This window comes from Ornithodoros turicata, unplaced genomic scaffold (assembly GCF_037126465.1).
Source record: "Ornithodoros turicata isolate Travis unplaced genomic scaffold, ASM3712646v1 Chromosome78, whole genome shotgun sequence".
NCBI lineage: Eukaryota > Metazoa > Arthropoda > Arachnida > Ixodida > Argasidae > Ornithodoros > Ornithodoros turicata.
Window position 1 is genome coordinate 286,093 of NW_026999392.1, and position 26,850 is coordinate 312,942.

General features: G+C 44.7%; 1 protein-coding gene across 4 annotated transcripts in view; it reads right to left on the reverse strand.

Moving 5' to 3' along the window:
• Nucleotides 1–26,850, reverse strand: part of LOC135374565 (SH2 domain-containing protein 3C-like) — a 286,980-nt gene that overhangs the window by 86,683 nt on the left and 173,447 nt on the right. For 2 of the 4 annotated variants that reach the window (XM_064607502.1, XM_064607503.1), the window contains exon 3: nt 25,532–25,643. The exons of 1 other annotated variant lie outside the window; for it this stretch is intronic. In XM_064607502.1, coding sequence (XP_064463572.1) covers nt 25,532–25,643 — 112 coding nt within the window. Of the gene's footprint in view, nt 1–25,531; nt 25,644–26,850 lie in introns of those variants that run through there. One more of the 4 variants, XM_064607506.1, reaches the window with a different exon arrangement.

The window sequence follows — 26,850 nt, forward strand, 5'->3', positions numbered from 1 at the left end:
ATGAGCTCGAAGCAGGGCGTAAACTTGCCCTGACATTAGACGAATGGACGTCGGTCAGGAACCGTAGATACATGAACATCAATGTTCATACCGCTGGTGCAAAATTCAGGAGCGGTGTTTGCTCTTGGAGTTTGGGACTCGTAAGGATCAGGTGCGCGATGCCGGCAGAACAATGCGTGGACGCCATTCGTAACAGGCTGCTGGATTTCGGCGTCACCCTCGGCACAGATGTCGTCGGCCTTACCACAGACGGAGCGTCGGTAATGGTTAAGGTTGGAAAAATTTTGGAGCCGTTGCAGCACCAATTATGCATGGCGCATGGATTCCATCTAGCAGTCACTGATGCCTTATACGCTTTGCCGGCGAACATGTCTCGCGCGGATGAAGAGGAAAAAAGTAGTAGTTCGGAGTCGGAAACAGACGAAGAACTTGATGGTATGAGTATAATGGATGACGCAGTAGAGGTCCGGTCACCCACTCACAGGGATGATTGCATCCGGGACATCATTAATAACGTCCGTGCGGAGATCATGCGCTTCAAGCGATCTCCGAAAAGCAACGACATCTTGCAAGCTCACATCACTCAAGATCATGGCAAGGAACAGGTGTTAGTTTTGGATTGTAAAACGAGATGGAATTCGCTTCTTGCGATGCTTGAGCGCTACCTGAAAGTACGCGACAGCGTCAGGAAAGCGCTAATTGACATAGGATCGAGAAGTGAACTTTCGGACTCAGACATCGCGTGCATAACTAGCGTAGTCGCGTGCTTGAAGCCCGTCCACCTTGCTGTTGAGGCACTTTGTCGTCGCGATGCCCACCTTCTGTCAGCAGACGCCACAATCAAATTTGTGTTCGAATGTCTAAATGAACAGGAGGGTGCTTTTTCGCGGCTACTGAAGGAAAATATCAGAACACGCTTATGTCAACGCCGCACGATGGCATCTACGGTTCTGCAGATACTGCAGGACCCCTCTTACGGCTATCACGTCGAACGTCTTCTCGACTCGTCTTTCAGGACCGTCACCTCCGACGCTCTCCGCATATTTCTTACAAAAGTCATACAGCGTAATGAACGCCGGGAAGAATCTACAACAAGACTGTCTGCTTCGCCTGTCGAGCGAGAGATAGACGATATCCAGGAAGCAACTGCAGCAGTGTCAGATCCTCATGACCTCAAGAAAAAGTTGGACAATGCAATAATGATGGCATCGGCGTCGAGTGAACGGACTGGGGCATCATCACCCAATCGCTGCACAGTGGAATCCCGCCTCCGGAAAGAAATCGGACTGTTTCGGCATGGTGGAGGAAGAGGAGCCCTTCTAGAAGAGGCAAATCTCTACCTCCGATCCATTGTCCCGACCAGCGTGGAGTCCGAAAGGATTTTCAGCTCGGCAGGAAATCTTTGCACAAAGATTCGGTCACGGCTTGACGACAGTACCTTGGACGCTCTGTGTTTCTTGAGGCCGTTTTTTGAGCAACGAGGCAGTGGTGATAGTGCTAAAGACTGAGACTTCAGGGCTGCTTTGCTTGCGCGTGAAAGTGTTGTTTGTGGAACCTTAAAAAACCTGGAGACCAATGCGGGCAATAAAATTAACAAGCTGTTCCTTTCGTATAGCGTTAGAGAGGGCCTGCAATGTGTCATTGGACGTACGGGCTATTGCCGAAAAGGGAATTGCACAAAATCCCGGTCCCGTCCCGGGATCCCGGGATTACGATTTTCGAATCCCGAAATCCCGGGATAGCAAAAAGGCGTCGGGATTCCCTACCCTAGTTCTTACTAGGTTCTTGCCACCTCCTGATGTGAATGTCGTGTAACGTAAGTTTAATTATCTACATTTTTGCGAACTGAAGTCGGAAATTTGCCAAGTAAAGGTCACGGTTTTACACCACCAATGTGAAGACTTTGTCTAATTTACTCAAATTAATGATCAAAGAGTGATATTAAACGGTAGGAACAACTTATTTATTTACACATGGTAAACAAGACTTTCGTGCACGAGACTGCACTTCTTCAGGTTACAAAAATGTAAACATGGTACAGGCACATATATACAGTTGAAGGGGGAGTTCTGGCATGAGAGGGTAACAGGTTGATGGAAAGGATGCAAACAACAGATAAAAATCACAAGAACATAAATACAAAAGCAGGGGTATCAGAAGCGAAACAACGCGAGCCCAAGGGCTTATACACAGGAAACGAGAACACTTGTTGGTGACGTTCGAGGAATTAAGGATAAAAAGGGGGGTTATGGCGACGGAATGAGGACACGGGTGCGGAGTACAAAGGTGACCAGTGGACCGTGAGAAAGTGAAGACGGAGGTGGTCTCAGGAGAGAGACAAACGAAGAAGAATGTGGAAGTTGGAGAGTAGTGTGTGTGTGTTTATCATTATCTTGTTTTATTTGAAAAATTATATTTACGGGTTCAATAATTTAAACATTTTGTCCAAATTCAAGGTGCAGCAATGGGGTCACGCGTGTCTCCCAACTATGCGAATCTTTTCATGGGGCAATTCGAAGAAAAAACATTAGCATCCTTCCCGATCAAACCTTTAGTCTTCTTAAGGTACATTGACGACATTTTCATCGTATGGTCGGGTGATGAACCATCCTTAATTGCGTTTTTCGAGCATTTTAACTCCGTACATCAGGCCATCAAGTTCACGTGTAATCTTTCCCACGCATCAGTGAATTTTCTCGACGTGACTGTCTCTATACAGTCTGGTAAGCTGGTCACGAATCTATACAAGAAACCCACTGACAAACGCCAGTACCTTCATTTTAACAGCTACCATCCTAATACTCAGAAGAGGAACATCCCCTTTGGTCAATTTACACGTCTAAAACGCATATGCTCTAACCCAGAAGATTTTGAGGCATGCGCTGAAGAAATGTCCAACGATTTTAGAAAACGAAACTACCCTCCCAACCTTATAAACAATGCTCTCTCCGCGTGCAAATCTCTAGATCGGGATAAATTACTTTCACATGAACCGCGGCAGCAACAAAACCCCTTATCCTTCGTTACCGCCTATAACAAAGCACTGAGTGGCGCAGGGTCCATCTTCACCCGCCATCTCAACATACTTCACAGCGACGAAAAACTTAAAATAATTTTTCCTGCTCCCCCCAATATCACATTCCGTCGATCACGTAACATTCGTAACTTACTAGTTTCATCCCGTCTATCCCGACCAAATCCTGGGTGTTCCCCTTGTGGTAACAAACGCTGCCAAACATGTCATTTCATTAGCCCATGTACATTTATCTCGAGCACCTCAAACTCTTTTATTTTCGAAATCCGACAGGGATTGCACTGCAACTCTTTTAACGTATGTTACCTCATTATGTGCACGAAATGTTGTATTCAGTATATTGGAGAAACCTCGAACACCATGAGGGAAAGGTTTTACGGCCATAAATCCGATATTGTTAATAACCATCCTACACCCGTTTCTACACATTTTAACCTTCCTGGACACGCTTTAGGTACAGACCTCAAAATCGTTATCCTTGAATCGGGTTATAACAGTGACATGAAGCGCAAAAATCGCGAATCCTTTTTAATTGCAAAATTCCAGTCTCTGAAGCCTCATGGTTTGAACATCCACGCAGGCCCACTACAATTATTGAACCCGTAAATATAATTTTTCAAATAAAACAAGATAATGATAAACACACACACACTACTCTCCAACTTCCACATTCTTCTTCGTTTGTCTCTCTCCTGAGACCACCTCCGTCTTCACTTTCTCACGGTCCACTGGTCACCTTTGTACTCCGCACCCGTGTCCTCATTCCGTCGCCATAACCCCCCTTTTTATCCTTAATTCCTCGAACGTCACCAACAAGTGTTCTCGTTTCCTGTGTATAAGCCCTTGGGCTCGCGTTGTTTCGCTTCTGATACCCCTGCTTTTGTATTTATGTTCTTGTGATTTTTATCTGTTGTTTGCATCCTTTCCATCAACCTGTTACCCTCTCATGCCAGAACTCCCCCTTCAACTGTATATATGTGCCTGTACCATGTTTACATTTTTGTAACCTGAAGAAGTGCAGTCTCGTGCACGAAAGTCTTGTTTACCATGTGTAAATAAATAAGTTGTTCCTACCGTTTAATATCACTCTTTGATTTACTCACCACCGGCAACTTGACATCGCCTATTTTTTCTGCCTTCGTATCTTCAAATTAATGATAATTGACAGGGACATTCAGGGGATATCCCATCAGAAAAAATAGCTGAACATCATGCTCTACGGAACTAGCGCGGGACAATTTTTTCAGCGCAATCCTTGTCAGTCCGACGAAAGGAGGTTGGAAATCCAGCGCACACCTTCAACGCGGAAAGAGAGATTGTATCTCATTACGGCCGAAGTCTCATTACGGCCGAAGTCTCAATACGGCCGATAATCCTCATTACGGCCAAAGTCTCAATACGGCTAAAGGTAGTCTCATTACGGCCGAAGATGTCTCATAACGGCCAAATGTAACCTGCATTGATATGCAATGTCGCAGCCAGGATGGATATATATTCAGCAGGGTATAAGCCATGCAGTGTGCCCTTAGGGCCCTTATCATATTTATATACACATATTGCGAAACAAACGCTATGTTATCATACCACAGCACAATGCAACATATTGTGTAATGTGTACTCCGACAAGGTAGTGTTGATGTTGCTGTGAAGCAGGCTACTATGTGGAGAGCTAGATGAATATTGGCTTTGTTGTGACGTTTTTGGAGTCATCCTACAGTCACTGGCCAAGAAGGAACACTTATCTCAGTCGATGTCAGTTTATTTCCATTCGCCTTACAATGGTACAATTCTTGCTTCTGGAATGAGTAAACCTGCAAGAAGCGAAGAGCAACCATGAATTGGCTAGATACTAAAAAAAAAAAGCATTTGACTCTACACGGCTGGTTTTAATGTGCACAAGCTGCACACGTGTTGATATGTGTCTGTTACTTCATACAAGGCTAACATAAATCTTCATCTAGACAAAAGAATGACAAGCCTTAAAAATGTGACTGCCAGGTAAACACAGAGCATGACCATGAGATGAACTTAGGTTCATCAGTTCATTCCCTTAATGGAAACATGTGAATATCAAATAGTGATACATTACAATTCATGAAATGATGCATGCATAACTTTTTTTTTGTTTCTTTTTTATAAAAGTAGTGCACGATTTAACATTCGTGCACTACTACTAAATTTCTCACTTCACAACAGAACCTTATGATGATCTTAACAGCTCACCTCTTCGGCCAGGACTCCCTGGGCAGCAACATCCTATTAGCAATGTTGCTGTTTTTCTTTTCGGAATCCTCCGTGCCGCCACATACCATGCCTGGAATGGAAAACCAGCTATAAATAACAATGTATTTGAATGACTTCCTCTTGAAGTATTTATTCTAATCAGATATGCTTTTGTGCCTAGTATGGTGCGCGAAGGCACATAAGTACAACATTTGCAGACGTTCGACGTAAGCAGTTCAAGGAGATCAATTCAAGTACGCCGACTTGCGCTTTTATTTTTGAACAAATACGACGACAAATTTTAACAAATTAAATATGGCTCACAATGATACGAGTAAATGCCGCTGTACGGTGATGCATTATCGGTATCTTATCGTCTTCGAATAAATTTGTTGTTCCTAAACGCGCAACCAACTAGAAACGGCGCAAACCTACGAACAGATACCGAGTTACATCTATTACAGGCACTTCGGCTATTTTGATTCATTTAAATTACTCGTATGAGAATGCAACTATGTGTGGACAGCACACTACTAAGCCAGACAGTCTACGAAAGCATAACTCACCAGGATTCCTGCTTGACTTGGTCTTGGTCAACACTGCGCGATATACGTTGGGACTGTGGCGATTCATTCAACACGGTTTTCACCGGAACAACAGGCGCTGCTCGAAAGACAACGACGGAAAATAGAGAGCCGCTATAAAGTCCGCTAATTTGCACTTTACAGCACCGAGAGCACTACAAATCGATATGTGAACACGTCGTAAACAGCAACTGCTCGCTCCATGGCTCGCTCACACAAGAAACGAGATACCCAACGTTGCTAGACACCATCCGAACTCCGAAGTGAGAGTGCCAAAACAACAAGATATCAAAACACGAAAGGAAGAGTATTTTCCCCCCCTCCTTCTATAGCATGCAAAACGTGATTTGCGCTGACATGAACATATATGTTCATGATGCGAGTACGGTAATTTTCATTGATCCAAAGAAGGTCACGTGGGATTGCTTGACGCTTGCGAAATGTACCGCAATGAAAATGGCGAAACGAAACTTGTGAATCGTGCATTTTCTCTTTATTGTAGCTGTCAGAAAATCGAATCAAACTTATGGGACACTGGATTACAGGTATGTTGGCATCTTTTTCGTTCCTGCACCTGATTTACGTGGGTACGGTGTCTCGCGATGCTGGGGAAATATTTGCATGGGGAAGTGTGCATGGTTCTAGACCTTTTATTTTTGATCGCGTAATCGAAATATCCCAGGGAACACATGGTAGTCTACTAGACGTCCAGACCTGTTCTAACCCTAGACTTTAGGGATAGTGCCCAAACTAGACGTTGACTAGACGTCTAAAAGTCTTACCATTATTTAGACGTCTAAAATTAGTGATTTACTAGACATCTGGTAGACATTTAGTAATTGACGTCTAATTGTAGACGTCTTGTAGCTGGCCTTGTATATACCATGTATTAGAAATCATCAAGATTTTGTCTTATTAGGTTTTTAAGAGGCGTGAACACATTCACACGTCAAATAGAGTCACTAAATTATAAGAGGTGGTTCTAAGCTTAGATTTCAGGCTTACAAAACTGAAGTTCAATTGTTACAAAATATATGCGGGAAACTGAATAACTTGATGGCAGAGTTAACATAATTGTGTTGTTCAAGTCGTCCATGAACCGGCCTTGGTGGCTGAGTCTGTAGTGTGTTCGCCATCTGATCCCGAGATCGCCGGTTCGAACCCGTCCAAAAACACCAGCAACTTAGTGCCAGGATACAAGTTGCTTAGACATGCCATCTTCCACAAGGACATTAAATATGGGACATTAAATATGGGTACAAGGGACATTAAATATGGTGTGTTGTGTGGTGAGCTTTCATTGCACATTTAAGGACACTCAGGTGGGCAATCCACAGGCTGACTGCTGTGGCGTCGCTCATGATCTCAGTTGTCTCGCAATGTAAACCCCAATTATTATTAAGTCTTCCATGCTGGTATCTGTCCACAAGAGTCGTTACAAGAAATCTAAAAAATGTAGCCAAATGCAGAAAGAGAACTGGAATTAGGAGGGTCATCCAAAAATAAGGTTCCCCGATATTTGTTATTCAAAGGAAACACCACTAGGACAAACTGAATGGTGTAGTAGTTGGGTGTGACATCCCGGCACTGCAGATGTTGGTTAATGGAGTGCCGTTCACCTATGTGTCAGGCATTCATGCATGGATGTAATATTTCCGGTACGTCTGACTATCCTAGCAATTAAGAGTTATCCTACTTTTCGTTAAAGAGAGAAGAGTGCTTTAGAGAATATCCACTGACAGTTAACACCTGTTTATACAAAACACTTTACAGGCATTGAAATGGTGTGTCCTCTATACAGGGTCGTGAAAATCGCACAATGAACAGTACAGTGGGAGATGAGCTATAAAACCACGAAACAACGTTTCTTTTCTGAAATTCCGAGAATTGTTAACGGAGACTGGCGGGTCACTGGTACTGCACTCTGATACTCATGGGAACAAATTTCCTTCAGCTTGGTCAACAAAAGTTATGCAAGATGGGGGCCACATTTGCTCGGTAACGTTCGTAAAGAGCAACGAATGAATGCAGCTTGCATTTTCTTTGAATGGCATCAAGACGGTCAAGATGAATTTCTTGCAACAATTATTATTAATGAAACGTGGGTGCATCATGCAAGTGCTGAGACAAAATACCATAGGAAGTCATGGTGAGTGCCCGGTGAAAGCATTCTGAAGGAGGTCAAACTCGCGTTTTCGTCTGGAAAGGCTATGCCAACAATGTTTCGGGACTATCGTTGTGTGCAACTTGTAGATTATCTCACACGCACAATCACAGTAAATGCAGATGTACTGCGAGATCCTGGGAAAGCTTCAAACTACAATGAAACAAAAACGCACAGGACTTGGAAGGGTGTAGTACAACCACGTCAACGCTGTCTGCACTCGTCTTGAAAGACTCGGGATTTGTTCCAGAAATTCATGTGGAAATTTGCCAAAGAGAGAAAAAGTACACAAGCGAGCTGGTACAACGTTGAAGTATGAAGCATCACCTTGAGCATGAGGAGAATGAAGTATACAAGAGACTCACAAACGTGAGTTTCCTTTTCGTGAGCTTCCTGTATAATTCGTTCTCCTCGTGCTCAAGGTGATCATTCATACTACTTCAATGAAAATTTGTTCAATTTGCTGTTCCATCTTCCTCTCAAAGCGCCCCTCGGCAGTCACCAATTCGCAAGTGATCATGAAACACAAATTGATCAGGTGAAATGCAAAGAGAATGCCTCACTTTGTAAACAGGACATAGCATGGCACAGACAATACAGTATTGAATACTTGATATTACAGTACCGAAAATGTTCAGCTAAATAAAGTGACTATATTAGGCAGTAACGTTGAGCTCTAATCTGTACATATATTTTTTCAATGTTATGCTATAGATTTATTATTTTGTTCACAGCAGAGGAACTTTTGTTGGATGATCCTCATACAAAAAGGAAATTCCTTATTCTGTTACTTTCCATCACACATGTGTGAAGCAGCAAGTACAATCTGTTTGCAAATGATCATACTGAGGTAATAAAACTGGACTCTGTAACAAGTTTCAGAAACTATGCACGAACGGACCTCATTAACTTTGTCCAATTATATTATGACCAAATGGATAGTATGTAGTCTTTCATGCTATGTGAGTTGTATGCCCATACATTGTAACAAAAGATCAGTCAGGTGAAGGCAGTCTGACTGAGGTACGTAGATAATTTAAATAATGTCCATACATATGATGATCCGAGTTCTTTTTTTGGCTCACTGACATGCATATACAGGGTGTCCACGCTAAGTGTGAACAGATTTTTTAAAAATATATCAATCACTTTTTCCGAAATGAAATCAATTGCAATATAGCATATGCTGAAGGGCACTCCCTAGGTGGCATTAACAGACTCCTAAGGCAATGTCTTAATTAACTTTCAATAATTAACTTTTTAATTATAAAAGCTACGAAGTTGCTCCAAGGAGAACATCTGATCTCTTCGGTCACCAGATACCAAAACCGTTTTCAGAACAAAAATCCGTTCGGTAGATCGTCCGCAAAAAATTCGTGAAGGAACGCCATATTTTTCTTTATTGGGTTTATTGCGCATCTTCAAACAAGCGGCTTGCCTTTACCCCCAGTGTGAGAGAGTGAAAGAGCACAGTGCCGCCTCATGCGTCGAAGATTAGCTTTAACTTGCGGAAACAAAACAAAAACACAAATCTATCGGGTGACTCTATCGCGACTGCCCTTATCTTGGGCTGCATTTTCTGTTTTCTTTTAATCTTTTTCCAGGACCCAAGAGGCGATAGTGTGCTCTTTCATCCTCTCGTATTGGGGGCGAAGGAAAGACGCGTCTCTAGAGATGCGCAATGAATAAAATAAAGAAAAAAATGGCATTCCTTCACGAATTTTTTGCGGACGATCTATCGAACGGATTTTTGTTCTGAAAAAGGCTTTGGTATCTGGTGACCGAAGAGATCAGATGTTCTCATTGGAGCAACTTGGTAGCTTTTATAATTAAAAAGTTAATTATTGAAAGTTAATTAAGACATTGCCTTAGGAGTCTGTTAATAGTCTAGGAGTCTGTCCCTAGGGAGTGCCCTTCAGCATATGCTATATTGCAATTGATTTGATCTCGGAAAAAGTGATTGATATATTTTTAAAAAATCTGTTCACACTTAGCGTGGACACCCTGTATATAGCATCCACAACTAGAAGACATTACCAGAATCTAAGTGCTGTGTTTTAGTTTACTGAATATACAGGGTGTGTGCAGAAAAACATGACCCGCATTTAGGCACATAGCTTGTTGTCTACCTAACTAACGAACTTCCGGTGGCGCACGATGGCGGCGTGCGAAATCTGCAGAAAAATTGTGCTGGTAAATGTAAATCTTGTACGTCAGCAACTCCCCTGCAGAATACTACGCTACACCAACTCAGTCATCAGCAACTAAATTATCGAATCACTTAAATGTCAATAAAAAAGTCGACGACTCCGACGAATCGTTCAGCGCAGCACTATAAACACCATTGCTCCATAAACACAGAAGCACTTTGCACGTACTGTGGGCAGGAGATGGCAGATGTTTGTTTACTGCACATAACATTTTCCGACAAGCTGCACAGCTGCAGAAGTAAAATGGAATCTGACGTGACTCAGGGATTTCAGGACCCTTCAAAAAATCTTGAAACTGCCCATGGTATCTCTTTGAAACCGCTGAACAGGCAATACGCTACATATTAGGCACATCTGTAGCTCAGTAGCAAAGGCACCGATAAAATGTTTGCAAAAAGAACACCCATTTTCAACACACACAGCACCAAAATACGACACTCGTCACTCGTCGCTGCAACGACGATGGCGATGACATAATGATGATGATGTGGGTGTCACTTCCGCTGGATTGGCATATGTGTTATTTAACATTTAACCTCCGCCACCCAATTATAATGCACGGTCACGGAAATTAAAGAATATTACAAACAATAAGTACTCAATAAGCACGAGCTAAAGCAATGGCAATGACGTCTGCCCGTCTACCCAATCCCCATCCATCCATCCACCCAACCAGTTCGAACCTGTTCAGTTTCAACCGTTGAAACTTCAAACTTTCCGGACGCGCAACGGGTAGCAGTTGGGTCTTGGCGGCTGCACTCTACTGGCTGTTATACGAAAATCTTTCTAAGTTCTAATCTCCCGCACGTTTTGTCTTGCAATTTTTGAGCATAGCGAGAACGTACGCCGTGCTGTCCAGCAGACTTGTGCCCGTTACTCGAAAAAAGTAATTGATTACCGTTACCGTTACTTCTGTGGAAAAAGCAATTGATTATCATTACCAATTATTCGTCTTCAAATGTAATTGAGTAACGAGTAGAAAAGTAACGCGTTACTTCGGTCGTTACTCTGCAATCACCCAAGTTATAACCGTCTTTGTTGTGCTTCAGAAAAAAAAAGAAAAAAGTTCAACAGCGGAACAGCTGAAGTAACAAGACAAACAAAAACACGTAGACAAAGAGATCTGTACGTCTACTGTATTTATCGCCCGGGAAAACGTTGACCCGATTGTGGAAGAGCATTGCGTGGAATTTCCCCGTGACTCACTAAACCTGCAAAGCTTCAGGTACCATCACACATTGGCGTAGGAAGAGATTAGGGAGAGAGACTCTGAATTCCAGAACGTTATTACAACCTCCGCTTGCTGTAGTAGAACAGCCTGGCACCAGGGGCTTGACTTCGGGCAGAACGTCTGAGAGATAAGCTAATCTCTGCCGGAAAAGTAATCAATTACAGAGTAATCGATTACTCAGGAAAGTAATTGATTACTCGAAAAATTACTCAAAAAAGGTAATTGATTACAAGTAACGCAATTACTAGTAACGCGTTACGCACAAGTCTGCTGTCCAGTAATAAAAACTGTTGAGCGCAGCAGAGCTCCCAGAATACGCTGTGGTGGACAGCGTTTCTTTGTTCTCTGGCTTTCCAAGTTTAAGGGGTGAGTTCACTCTTCGTTAAAAGTATGTGCCTGTTTTTGTGCACCAAATCGCATATAGTAGAGATGCGTGGCATAATATCGGAATATCGTTTCCTTTATCTATTTCGGCTTCGTATCACCGATTGAAGAACATTGGAAGTGTGGGTTGACCTGACTGCACTTGCATTCAAAGTAGTGATTGGTTGTATGTTCGGCAGTACAACGTTTCAGTAAGTGCCTTGGTTCGTCTTGGTGCTAAAACGAATACGGTATCGCTAATTAACCATCGAGATTCACGAGGTTTCGGTGGCTGTTGAAGTCGAGTAAACGAAAGTCGACAGTTACGGTTTGCAGGGCGGACACGCCGGAACATAAATGCTGGATAGTTCATTGTCATGTCAGCCCGGCTTCGGTTGTTGCATTTTTCGCTGGTAGTGAAACCACACACTGAAAATTTTGCGCAATTGCTTTTGTTTGCATATCATGGTTTCATAGCAACTGCATTTTTCTTTTTATAGGTGCTTGGACTATCTTGCATCGGTGGATATGAAAATAGTGGTAACCTACCCTACGAAACATCTATTTGCACATAAGCTTAACAGTTCCCTGTGAGGTAAGGGAAAGCAGTTGTCTCTGACGTGTGGCTGTGTTGTCCTCCAATGTTCCTGGTGTTCGATGTGCCCCCTAATCTTACTCTATAGAGGGAGCCTCTTTAAATTTTTTGTCAACAAAGTATTGCAAATACAGTTGCTGGAAGGCTCTAACTGCTTTCCATTTACATGGTTGTCGTGTGGTTAACGAAATCGAACCTTTTTTTTTTCTTCAGATGCTGTGAAAGTCAGTAGGGAAGTGCGAAGTAGAAGAAAGGACTGCCGAAGCTTGCTAAAGAACCGCACAACATGTATGGGCAGCAGACAAAATATTCATCAAACGGTACAAAACTAGTATTTCTGTGCTTAGTCGTTTTGAAACATCCTTGGTATTGTATGGAGAACAGCGTGACTATGTCATTCCGTCTTACTTCACCCAAACAGCTATCTGGCAGTAGTGTAAGATTTGAGTTCCCCTAAAAGGTTTATTCACTGAAGTCACCTCAGCACCATAGTATAGGTCCCTCAATGTTAAGTCCTTGCATTTGTTCGCTGCATTATGCTTTTTAGGTGACTATTAACACCAAAAACATGGAATTTGCTTGGATATTCTACAAATCACAGAACAACAAGTTTTAAACACCAGATATGCGGTGAGTATAATATGGGCAACAGCTTGATTGAGATCTACAATAGGGCCGAGATCTGCCGAGATAGCAAATCTGCTAGCAGGCAGATTTGCTGCCGAGGGCGATGGCAGCAAATCTGCCTGCTAGCGACAGTGGCGGTCTCCTTCGGATGACGTCATGTGAATAAACCTTATAATATTTGACGTGGTGATACAGCTCTTGCTTTGTATTGTCTTTTATAATATACACAGTGTTTATTTTTATCCTGTACAGAATTTTTGCACCAAAGTTATGAGAGCAGCACAGATGTTTTAGCGTAATGCAGTGATGGAAGTGCTGCGCCAATCATGGAGTGCTTCGCAGTCGCCTGCTCGACCAGGTAAGGTCGTGCGTCACGAGAAAACGTCTGTCACATTGAATTGGGGTTCAAAAGATTTGGTGGTGAAAACTGGGGCAGGGGGTGTGTCTAGCCACGTACTTGGAATACACGGCTTTTGTTGAACAGCGTGGGAAGACTCGAGTGACCCTATGCATGGGCTGAAGTGGAGCTAACCCCTATAAAAATGTTTGTTGCTTTGTTTATTAGCATCATATGTATTATCTATGCATTCTATCGCCTTCTTATTGATATCGACTTTTTATTGCCAAAACAAACTTTCAAGACTTCAATACGAACTCAGTAGAAATACAGTAACACTTTTGCGATACAGGCTCAGTAGGACTCTATAGCCAATTACAATACAGGTTCAATAGGGTCACAATAATCGTTTTGCCACCCAGGCTGAATATGAAATTCAAAGGCCTGTCGCAATAAAAGCTCAATAAGAGGTCAATGGCCAATTCCCAACAGACTTTCAACTGAATGCTCATACAGGGCCTGTAAATTTCTTATTAATTTTATGAAGGATTCGTGTTGATGGCTTATATAGGTTATACAACAATTTGTTTATAGATTTACCATGATAAGGGCTCAATAAGAAATCAGTGGCCAATTCCTAAAAGACCCTCTACAGGGAGGCCATACCGTGCTTATAAACCCTCTATCGAATTCCTTCTTACGCCTATTGACAACTGTCAATAGACATTTTTTCATAAGGGCACAGCCCTTTCCTTGGCGCAGCCGATACTATAAATCATTCAGAACTGCTCTAGGATAGAGAAAGAATTACTCGAATCGACGGGACTCGTCGACTCCGACACTGACGGAGTGAACGATGTTGCAAGCAGCTCGTTCAGTCAGTCATTCCATGCACTTCGTTCTCCTCCTCGCTTCTTTGATGAAAGTCTTTTACTCCCGCGCATGCGCTCATGACGATCCACACTCCGCTGCTAAAGCTAAGGTTCGTAACGGACAACATAGATGGCAACGCCGTCGTGAGCAGAGCTCTTTGGAGCAGCGAGACGGCGTATTGCAGAAATTGTGCAACAAGCGACGAATAGAGATAGATGAAGGGCGTCACTGGACTGAATTTGTGAACGAATCTTTTGGTTATTGCTGAATGAGTTCATTCAGTTCACACGACAGATTTGTTCAGTCTGAGCGAATCATTCACGACCCACACATCACTGAATCCGTTCACTTCGTTCTCCTCGCTTCTTCGATGAAAGTCTTTTACTCCCGCGCATGCGCTCATGACGATCCACACTCCGCTGCTAAAGCTAAGGTTCGTAACGGACAACATAGATGGCAACGCCGTCGTGAGCAGAGCTCTTTGGACATCACTGAACCCGATACATCACCGACACATCACTGAATCCGTTCACTTCGTTCTCCTCGCTATACACATGCGCTACCCTAAGGAAATTGAAGCGCTATTTATTGTCGGAAATTTAGAGGGACCAAGCCATGCCCCCTCCCCCTAAGGTGCACGCCTGATTCGTGTAAGAACCAATTCAGAAACGTGAAAATCAAGCCGGCGTAGCATTATCTTTTTATACAGTCGTTTTAGTTGGTCATTTCGGACTCGCGTCCACGAACTGTCTGCTTCCTAAACCCGTAGCTTTCTTTTATTAGGCTATCTAAATTAGAAAATATATTTTCTTATAACGACTTATTGAATGCGATGTATTCCTGGAATCTGCCACTCGGGTTTCTCTCTCACACGGGACGGACTTAGATGGTGGGAACCACTCGTACGAATACGGTGATCGCTATGTTCATTCTGTGATGAAGTTGGCTCTTGATGTAAGAAGTTTCCTTTTATTTTCTTTTTTTCTGACACGGTTGGAATCTGTGTGAGTTCATCTCCAGATTTTGTTTGGCTAACCTAACCTAACCCACCCCAACCACGAGAAATCACGAACGTGCAATGGGCATTTGTGAGGAAGTCTTCATAGTAGCATGTTTGTCTTCTTTCTCCCAATCTTTACTCGTGTCTGCCAATGGACTCCTCGAAGCTACTATCATCTTCTGCTGGCGGTGCCAATACCATTGCTGTTTCATTTCTGCTGAGGGCTGAAGCTCCAGTTCGCCATAATACCTGTACGGTCTATGGTATAGTCCAATATTATTCCCAGAAACTCGTGTTTTCACCCTGTTGACTCGTAAAATCCGCAGAAAAAAAAATACTTCGTACCTACGGCGCGCGGCGCACACTTGTAATCAGAGGAAGCCCGTAAGGCTTCGGCTGCAAATGTTGCCTTGCGTTATAGCGTTGCGTAGGGTCGTGTGAAGAGTTGTGTAGCGTTGTGAAGGGGAGTTTCCAAAGGGTTTTCAAGTTTTAATGCTAACGCATTTCCGTCAAGACCCAGTGCATTTTTTTTCTGCAAATCAAATTACTTGCGAATTGTTTCATAAAATATATTGACTTTGGAGGGTCACTTGGAAATCATCCACTTAAACACACACGCACCAGAGCCGTGTATGTCAAAGGGAGTCTGGCCATTAATGGGGCCTATACCTGAGGCTGCACCCACTTTTTGAGGCATCTAGCCAATCATAGGTAGAAATACAGTTGTCTATTACTACATTCATCAAGTACTTATACCTCATCCTTATTTACAGGGTGACACCATTTTGGAGAAACTCGATTGATTTGGATTGACACGGGTATCACTGGTGACAAACCAAAACGACGGATTTTGCACCCACTTTTATCAACGCCATCTGCATGGAGAGAGGCATATTGGGAAGGCTCAGCATTGCAGAAATGGTTGCTGGCAGAAGTGATTGGCCAGGAGAGCTGTACAACCGCTTCTTCGTAGCAGACGGCTGCCCGTATGAAGTTTTAAATCACGTAATGCAAGTAGATCGAATCAAAAAAATGGACAAAGACGTGTGTATAAATAAAATACAACTATAAAAAGCAAAATCCTACGTATAAGGGTCGCCCTTCTTGCTACTTTCTTGGTATCACGTTCTTAACTAGGCCTAACGTTAGCGACGAAACATCCCATTTTCGCGTAAATAATGATGTCGGAGCGAAAGCTGAAGCTGATTTTGCAGATGCGTACATGAGGATATATATACTTACAGTATGAAATTAAAGTAGTCTGTGAATTTTTTTTGTCACGAAATCTCCGCTTCGCCGTTCCAAGCACCACCCTCCATCTTTGAGAAAATTTGGTGTCATGGCAGCTCCCATGGAAAACGGTAACCAATGAAATGCGCCTAAGTTTGATCGACAGGTCGAGCCTCTTTTTTAGGCTCCTCCTAATGGCCAGAATCTCTTTGACATACACGGCACTGACAGGCACTTGCAGGTGGCTCCACCTCGAAATACTCGATCACGTGCAAGTTGTTTTATGGAACCCTTCCCACTTTGGGGAACCCCGATTGAAAAAATCACCAGAATTATTCAGGTGTTTCCTGATGTCCCTGGCGTTAACACTAGACTCTTTTGATGTTTATAATGTGCACATCAAAAATTTCTGGCGTGACACCAGGGTGATTCTGGTGCTGTCGAGTTCTCCTGATGTCAACACGAGCGTGGACTACTACGACACCAGAATGATTCTGGTGCCTTCTAGCATGCTTGGTGTGCGCACTAGACAGACGTAGTGTTTTAATGTGACCGTTAGAGCGGTCTGGTGTGGTTCACATACACCAGACCTACAGGCGCCAGTGTACGAGCACTACAGGTTGTTACCATGAAAACCACTATTTACAATGATCATGAGTTCCTTAGCGCAACTTCTTTTCAAAAGAAATGATAATTTGCATCGCAAATAATTCCTCTGAGTGTCGAAATTGACATGCTTTGCGGCTTTCACTCGAGTTTGAAAACGAAACTTCACGCTCTCATTGTCACATAAGACAGCGCCAGCGCCTTCGGCACTAGTGTCTGTTTTGAACTCAACGAGCTGGCCAAGGTGGTTGAGGTAGCGTTCCGTCCTGGTTTTCAACATGAAAACTGCGCACGAATGTGAACAACTTTGAATATGTGTTTCTGAAGTTCTGCATTATATGTCGTAGTTTGCTTTCCAACCTGTGCACAAGTTCAAGTATGAGAAAATACAAGCGATCCCAGGCAAAAATCTAGGATGGTCCCAGACTGGCACTACAGTTGCTACAGTTGGGTTCAGGATGGTCCCAGCCAGTTCCAGAGTGGCATACACAGGTCTTATTGTGGAACCTTGGGTAGCATGAGTGGTTCCAGTGTGCCTCCACGCTGGGCCCCGTCCAGCCATCCCACTTGAAGTTAGGTCCCATTGTGGTATTTAGAGTGGTGTGCCTGGCCAACTTTGTGTCCATCCTGGGAGCACAACCTACCAGCCCACTTGAAGCCAGGTACCTTTGGGGGGGGTCTGGCTCCAGTGTTGCACCGTCCCACTTGATTTTGGAAACCCCTTTGAAGCCTTGAAGCCAGTACCACGTATCAGTCACTGTAATTTTGACACGTGCCCTAGAACTACGCGAATCTTCACCGGGATGAATTGAAGGCTCTCTGTATTCCTTGCAGGTGCATACAGCTGCTCAAGTGGTATGTGCAGATATGTTTACTGGGCGTTTTTGCGAGACAAATGATAATCTTAATTTACATTTCATAATGTATCAATCGTTTATGGTCCTACCGCAATTCGCCCAAGTTACCTTTTTGTCGGTAAATATACCAGAAACATTCGCGCGCAGCGTACCGAAATCAAACTTTGCGTAATTTTCGCTCGAGTTTGAAACCGAAACTTTACGAGCTTCGTCGTCGGGGTCGTCGGCAAGAGGAGCAGACTGAGCGCCATCTGCATCAATGTGTGTGTTTTGAAATGTCGTTGCGGTAGGTGGTGGTGGGTCGTCGGTAGTTCCCGTTTTTCAACTCTTCAAAATAGGCAAGAAAACATAAATGTTTTTAATCTCTATGGTCAAGCGCTGTATTATGTATAGTTTGTTTGTCTTGCAACTTCTGCACCAGCTAAATCGCGAGAAACTACGAGCGACGCATATAGGATTCCATGACGCATATATACGAGCGACGCATTCCATTGAGTAAAGTGCAATTACGCTGGTGAGTATAGTGATTGATATATATGAACGTTTATCTGAATGTGTAGATCTACTCCCTGTTATTACTGCTATTTAAAGTACCGTTAGTGCAGGCTAGCTGGAATTCTAGGAACGCATGCTTAGACTTGTAACTGACTTTGTTATGTGTCTTATCGTTTAGCTGGCTTGTCATGAAATGGAAGATAGTTGCAAGAATCGTGCAGAATAAGGGCCAGCGACTGAAGTGAGGTATATTGCGTGATTGTTGCAGGAAAACATGTACCATTTTATGCGTGGCATTACGTATACTTTTGCAACGTTTTCCTCTACAGGTTTTCTCAATGAAACAGAATTCCCAGTTCATTCACAGCGAAGTATGGAGCAGCACTGTTTACTGGCTATCAGAGTGATATAATGTTGTGAAGTGTATCTTTTGCACAAAACAGGATTGTAGATACTATAAGGTAGCAATGTGGGGTAATTGGCGTTGTCTATTCATCCCAAAGGTGCAACATAGAACAAGGACAACAAGTGAAAAGGCAACTGTCCTGTTCACTCGTCGTTTGTGTGCTGTGTTACAACTTTGAGATGGACAGGATGAATTGATATTTTTCTGAGATGCCAAAAAAGTATGTTCAATGCAATGTGTCGATAATAGCCATTCCCAGTAATCCAGTTCAGAGTGAGAAGACACCATCAACAGACCACCCACTGGACTGCACCGTCCTGTAGCAATATGTACTGCGTTTGGAATATGCTCGAATATATGTACCGGTTTTGTGGTTTGACACATTGTGGTTTGACAGATGGAATGACATCAAACATGTTCCTGTTGAATTCACTTCGAAGCTGATTGCGAGTCAGCTGGAAGCTTATTTTAGCTCTACAATCCACTTGTGAGTGGGCCTAGACTGGTCCCACTGAAATCCCATCCGTCAAGTGGTCCCACTTCCTGACTGGTTCCAGATCCCAAGCAGTCCCCATTCCAGAGTGGTTCCCTATGGGACCACTTGGGAATGGGGACCAGCATGAGGCCTGTCTCAAGGACCACTTTGAACTGGTCCCACTCTAGATTTTTGCCTGGGATGCATTCGGGGCAGGTGTGACGACTGGTCGTTGGTGTGACGTCCTTGAATGTGCGTTTCGTCCTGCATCATGTGGGCTGCGATTATTCATTGGATATGGACTAAAAGAAGAGAGGACGTAAAATGTGACGGATGAGTCGATCGAGTATGCTTTTCTAAATTATAACTGTACCGTATGTCGTGTATTCACACTTGCAGAAGAAATAACATTGCACCTTTTTGTACTTTTGTATTGTGGAGTGCATACTTCTCCTAAATGTCTATCATCAATGGTAGCAGTAATATAGACAGTTTTGTTACCCGTGCTTGTCTGTTCCTATTTCTGATTCTCAGTATACTATATGCAAACAATTAGTAGCCTGCTAGCTGGGACACCTTTGCAGTAGAAAGAAACCTTTGATATCTTGTTGTATTGTTGACTGGTTCGATGAGTCGCTAACATTAATGAGTACATCCCAAGCAGCTTTAGTACCGGAATAACGAGCAGACCGTGTTGGTTGAATGTTGCACATTCATGTATGCATGGCAGGATCCCTTCGTCGTGTTTTATGATGCTCGACTATTGAACATTATGCTGTTTCACGCATTCGATCCCGTGAGGTACTTGGCTCCTCAGCGCCCTCACGAGGCTCTGAAAGCTGTGCATAGTTTTGAACGCTTAGAGAAAAACAAACAGGACAACACTTACACCGTGTTCGTGCTGTCGTGCTGCGCTTGCACTGTCCTGCTTTCTCCCTCACACACACACGTCTACAGCTATGCACAGCTTTTAGTGCATTGTGAGGTTCCTGACGGACCAAGAACATCACGCGATTGAACGCATGAGACATCATAATGTTCAACAGTGGAGCGTCACAGAACACCAGGGATCCTGGTGTGCAACACCAGAGCACACACATCAGAGGTCCTGGTGTGGACCATCAGAGAACAGACACTAGGAACACCAGGGAATTCTGATGGTAACGTCAGAGAAGAAAGCACCAGGAACGTCCCAAATCACAGCCACCAAAAACACCAGAATGATTCTAGTGCTTTTTTCAATAGAGTTGCAAGTAGTTCCACTTCTGTAGCACACTTATACGCTTCACACTGAAGCCGCGTATTGAAGAGCGTCGTACCTTTATTTCGGATACTTACGCTCGCAGGTGGTTTTGCAGCAATGTAAAACATTGAAGTACTAAGACAGAAACAGACTCCCAATGGGTTGCTGCGCTTTATCTCAAGCTGTTACGGATAAATATAAAATGCAGTTATATGCACCGACGTGATCCAAATATTACAGCAAAGTAGGTGATAGATGTGCAGAACATTGGCATCAAGAATATTGAAACTCGTCCAGTTTGAATATTCACCCCCAACACCTTATTTAAGACTGCGGTATTTGACACAAAAGCGAACGGGAAGAGCTATGATGGTACGGACAGAGGTACCGTGTTCGCCATCTTGGACGCGTCCCGGCTGTAAATGAGTCACGGTAAGCGCTTCTGCCTGTGAGGTCACATGCTTACGACCAATCAATCGTAATGAATGACTGCAGCCTGGATATCAGAGACCGACATATATTCGAGGGCTTAATCTTAAGTGTGACACGTAGAAAAACAAAATATTTTGAAGACTCTATAGTGCGCAATAAAGTGTGTCACTGAACCATGCCTATCAAAATGTCAGTTACTCTGTTGCCAAGAGTATGGCGGCTGGAGCGACTTGCGCAGTGAGCCCGTAATCATGAAAACACGGTAACATGATGACAGGTCTTTGGCAATGTAGGGTGACACGGTTGCGTAGAACCTGTTGGAGAAGGGAAGCCAAGTGGAAGCGAAGCGGTCTCGTGCTGAGGGGAGCAGTATAATCCCGCAGGACGACGCAAAGTTTTTGCGTAGACAAGTTCCGCTGAAGAACAACTCTAATCAGGGTGAACGGCTGTACGAATGCCGAGGAGCACAATAAGTATCCATACGGTTCATTTGGCGCGACACATCAAAGCAGCCTTGAGGGAGCGGTGGAGCCGTTCGGACGAGGTTATAGTAGCGGTTGTCTGCAAACACGGGAAGCCCAAGATTTTTGTTAGTGAGGTGAACAGGTGAGATTCAAACTGCGGTCGATTACAACTTCTGAGAGGACGCCAAAGCCACTGATCCACGTAGAGACAAACGCGGACGCGACGGCTAGAGGGACGACTTCAGGTCAGCGTGCGAATCGGTCCACATATGTCAAGATATAGCGCTTTCCCTCGGCCGGTGGTAAGGGCCCCACGATATCAAAACGGGAGTCAGGGGGGAGAAAACGCGACAGAGGTGTCACAGTGTGGCGATGGATCTTGCAGCGCTGCAAGGTAGGCAGGATTGTGTCCAACTTCGAACGTCGGTATTCATGCCCGGCAAGACGTGGCGTGCGTCGAATACCCCGTGTGCAGATTGTGTATCTGGTCGGGCAGAGTGCGGCGGAGGCCGGGAAGGATGAAAGGGCGTTGGGTTCCGGTGAACATGTCACAAGTAACGAGAAACGCGACTTTAGGAAGCGCCACATCTCCGAATTTCAGGGATGATGACGAGAGACGAAAGGTGACAAGTTCGGTGTCCGCTTGCGGGACCGCGTCAGGAGATCCGAGGAAAAATGCACCTAAGAGCGTCGACTGTGATGTTATCCGAAACTTTGGTGTGGCTAATATATGTGGTGAATTTGGATAGAAAAGCGAGGTGACGAATTTCGTCGGGCGAGTACATGGAGCTCGATCTTTCGAACGCAAACACCAGCGGCTTGTGGTCTGTCAAAAGTGTAAAGCGGCGGCCTTCCAGGGTGTGACAGAAGTGCTTGGCAGCCGAGTACGCCACTGGGAGCACACGTCCGAAAGCGCTGTACTTTGCTTGGACGCTGTTGATCTTCTCTGAGAGAAAACCGAGAGGGCGCCAATGGCCGGCGATTTTCTGCTGCGGAACAGCGCCGATAGCGTGACCAGAGACGTCCACCATCAAAGACGTGGGGGCGCCGTGAGCGGGGTGAGCGAGGAGCCCATCGTTGGCAAGCCATGACTTCGCTATTTCAAAGGCGGCCTGTCCCTCCGGAGTCCATGTAAACGTGTCCCTCTGCCTGCCTGAGCATCCTTTCAAAGGGCGTAGTATGGTGGCGCAGTGTGGTACGAAGCGTCGGTAATAGCTGGTCATGCCTAGAAGTCGTCGAAATTGGCGCAAAGACTGGGGTGGTGCGAAGTCCACGATAGCCTTGACTTTGGTGGGAAGGGGTTTGATGCCGTCGGCGTCAAGGTGATGTCCAAGGAATTCGAGTGCAGAACATCCGAATTCGCATTTCTCCTCGTTGACGACAATGCCGTGCTCAAACAGAAGGCGAAGGTGGTCAAGGAGCTGCTCTTCGGATGAACTGGCTACGAGAATGTCGTAACGTAAGCGAACACGAAAGGCAATCCCCGTGTTAATGGCATCGATAAATCCTTGAAACATCTTCGCCGCATTGCGAAAGCGGAAGGGTATCCTGAGGAACCCGAAGAGTCCGAATGGGGTGGTAATGGTGCTTTGCGGAACATCTTCAGCGACCATGGGAATTTGATGGTAAGCCTTCCGCAGACTCAATCTTCGAACATACAGTGGCACCATGCAAACTGGTCGCAAATTCCTAGATATAGAGAGGGGGGGGGGGGTACCGTTCAGTCACCGTTATCACGTTGAAGGCCCTGTAATCTCCGCAAGGTCGCCTATGACCTGTCTTTTTAGGGACCATGTGGGGGGGGGGCGTTTAGTTGCCGCTGCAAGGGCAGGTGATGCCAATAGCCAACATGTGCTCAAATTCGGCGTGGGCAATTACGAGCTTCTCAGGTACCAGCATGAGGATTCTGGCGACAGTGTCGGAGGATGAGACCATGCACAGAGGTCTTGGTCGTGGAGTCGATGAGGCAGCACCGAGACGTGTAACCGATAAGACGGTAATGGTAGAGGAAATCTACGTCGAGAATGGGGAGTGACGACGAACACCCACGGAAAGTCACGGTGTAAACCCAGATCAAGGGCAAGCGAACGTTCGCAGGAAACTTGGATAGGACAGGGTGTTGAACCAAAACGTTTTTCGTTCCGGTTCCATCATAATCGGTCCGGTACCGGTTCTGCTCCGGAGCAAAAAAAAGAAGAAAATAACGGTTAATACCGCATTTAACCGGTTCCGATTCAGGTGTGCATATTCATTTCCAGGAAAAAAAATCAATGTTGCAAAATGTAAACCCTTTTATTCCGCATACATGGCATTTAATATTAATAGGCAGCTGAGAAATGGGTAGCTCCTGGTTCCTGTAGGTGACAGCATGTTCAAATAGGCTTTCTCCTTTCTTGAAGCGCATGATACAGACGGACTTGTTTGTCGTGATGTCATACGTAATGTACTTTCATGCTGGATTGGTGCAATCGCGTCCCATCCGAATGTCTGTTGCTGCTTGCTAGACAGCAAGCACCACCGCACGATGCAACGCAAACCGAAGAACACCTTATTTACAAACGCGCTCGACGGCTCCGTGTCCTTTTCTTCGTGTCATGTCCACAAAAGAGGAGCCACTTCGCACGCGCTTGCCCTCGCGGATACGTAAATGTAATCAACTTCGCTGCTCTCAAACGAGGGAGGCGTTGCGCGACATTACTGATAGAGAAGCCGTTACGCAGCCTCCTTCGGTCGCTGTTTAGTTGAGTGTGTTTCCTTTCTAAGGGGAACGTAACCAGAGAGAAAAGTTTGGGCGGATGAAATCAAAACGAACACTGGCACATTGGTAGAGAGTCACAACCGGTCACATGTACCTCTAGGTCTATATGCGCGAACGATAAAACGTTACAAAGAGAGCCCAAGGGTCATAGTATACCGACGTACATTCCACTGTATCCGTAACCGTCCTAAAGTATCCATGACATGACGTCAGAACACGGGACGTCATGCAGTTTCATTCGCTTAGTCGTAGTCCAAACCGGCCAAGTTTTTTCTTGGACCGAAAACTGTTAAATAAATTTTCCGGTTTCCCCCCTGAGCGAAAAAAAGGTATACGGTTTCGATTCCGTTCCGGTTCGCACAAAAATAGCGGTGTTTTTTTTTTTTCTGTTTTCGGTTCGCTCCGACACCCTGGGATGGGAGACCCGTTAACGGTGGTGTATGCAATCGCTTGCAGTAGCTGGCATTACCCTAATCTGGGTATTCGTGATCCGGTGTCTATCAAGAAACGGAATCCGCAGCGCTTTGCACGCATAAAGAAAGGGCGACCTGGGGCGGGTTACCCGTCACCCACATCGGTCCCACTTGAAGAAAAATTACGTCCACGTCTTTGGGAAGATCACTGACGACGTCAATGAAATCCCAGAATCTAGCCGCCAGGGACTGACTGTTATGTAGGAATCTAGGTATCAACTTGATTAATGAGATACCAATAATGGCAATATGAAGTCGGTGTTCCACTCCGTTCGTGCACTCGTATACTTCGTATACCGTGTCGTAGTAAATCTGTTGATCGCTATCCGCCAACTTTTTGACTGAGGATAACAACTGCAGCATATTTGCTTAGAAATGCAACGTTGCTGACCCCATGCTGAGTCTCAGTGTTTGTTCGGGAACAGTCATATCTGTTGATAATGTATTTGCAGGAACCACACATCGGGCTTGGTATACACATTAGCTGATGGCTAAGTGGTCCACGTTCTGTTTTTACCGCAGTAAAGAAGAGGTTCTGGCTGTCGGAAGGCTTTGCCGTCGCATGCAAAACCACAGAAGCCCCTGTATGAACTTCTGTTCGTCATCACGTTGCAGTATCAGAAGCAGTTGCGTAAATACAAATAGAAGAGTTCACGGTATAGGTAACAATCCTTATTATTCGGTTGGGCATCAATGACTAGTCGTCATTTGGTACCCTTCTCTTTCGAGTATAGACCTACGCGTCAAATAATTCGCTGCTTCCCTGAGCTACCGAGAAAATTGGCTCGCTGGGGCGACCTGTAGTTGCAATTCGGTAGAGCGTATCTTCCGCTAAACGATCTGTAACTTACCTTTTTCATATTTTCTCCTTAGGATAACCAACGAAGAGGCCATTGTTGCTCTGTGAGCACCGTTCCTGACACCAAGTTCTTTGACATCCTTCTCTGACATCCACAGGATATCCTATGAAAGCAACAAAATTGTACATGCCATATGTGACTGCTTCTACGGTATACGAGCTGCTACCCTGGAATGAAAGACAAGTTCAAGGTCTAAAGCAAAGAAATACTTCCAACGAACCCACTCATGTAAACTCACTTTTCTAGGGAACCTGTGGAAAAGTAACATTGGTGTAGAAATGTCGCATCCGTTTCGGACGACTTGTATTTTATGTCATTTTATTCCTGAACGCGCCGTTGAAAACCCCACACGAAATAGTGGCGTTGTTGGGCTGTTATTGGATGGAATACACGACAAGAGCAGACGCCTTGTGTATTTCATTAATCCCTCTCTAAAAAGGCGTGAAAACGTATTTATCTAAGAACCGATCAGGACGCGGTCTCCAGAATCTGGGCAGGGACGCTTTTGATCCGCCGTCGTCTGCAAGCTGTGCAAGGCATTGAGATGTCAACACGTCCAATGCGAGCGAATGTTAACTGTCGTCGCTATCCAAAGATTTCCTCGAGGACAGCAGTGATGCAGTAATAGAGGGCAATGATCGTTATTCTACGCATCCGATCCTAGAGATACGGAGGAGAAAGTCGTCACGACGATCACGCCGTTCGTCCGTTCCCAGCAGCTTCTCGATTTAGTGCTTGAAAAACAACAGCTGCCTCTGCTGGCTTTGCAGTCACAGGGGCCCTACGCGTATTCTGTTGCCGTGCAGTATAGACCCGATAGCGACGCTCTGCACTAGCACAATGCTGCAGTGCATTACGGAGCATCCTCTTTTCCCCCGACCTCTGCTACCGACTGCAACTTCCTGCTCCAACAGACAACAGGTACAGTAACGTCGTTTTTCAATTTCGTTGAGGGGGCACTGAATATCACTTTCAAACGATGGCTAGAAATCACGCAGCCATCGCTGATGTAGTCGTACAGTTACAATCAAACCTCGATTTACGAACACCCTTCGTTCCTCAGAAAATCGTTCGTAAATCGAGGTATTCGTAAGTCGAGGTCCGAGGTGTGCAGTGCACAAATACCTCACCAAACCACGGGAAATTGATTTGAATAAGTTTTATTTTTGAAAATACTGCGTAATTGTGCTTTGCACCATACTTTCTGCAGGGTCTATCTTGTTTAGAAGAGTTGACAGAAGTCTGACACTTGACTCGTCCACCCGGTCCTCAAAGTACCGTATCGCGCGCGGATGAGAATGCTTCCAACG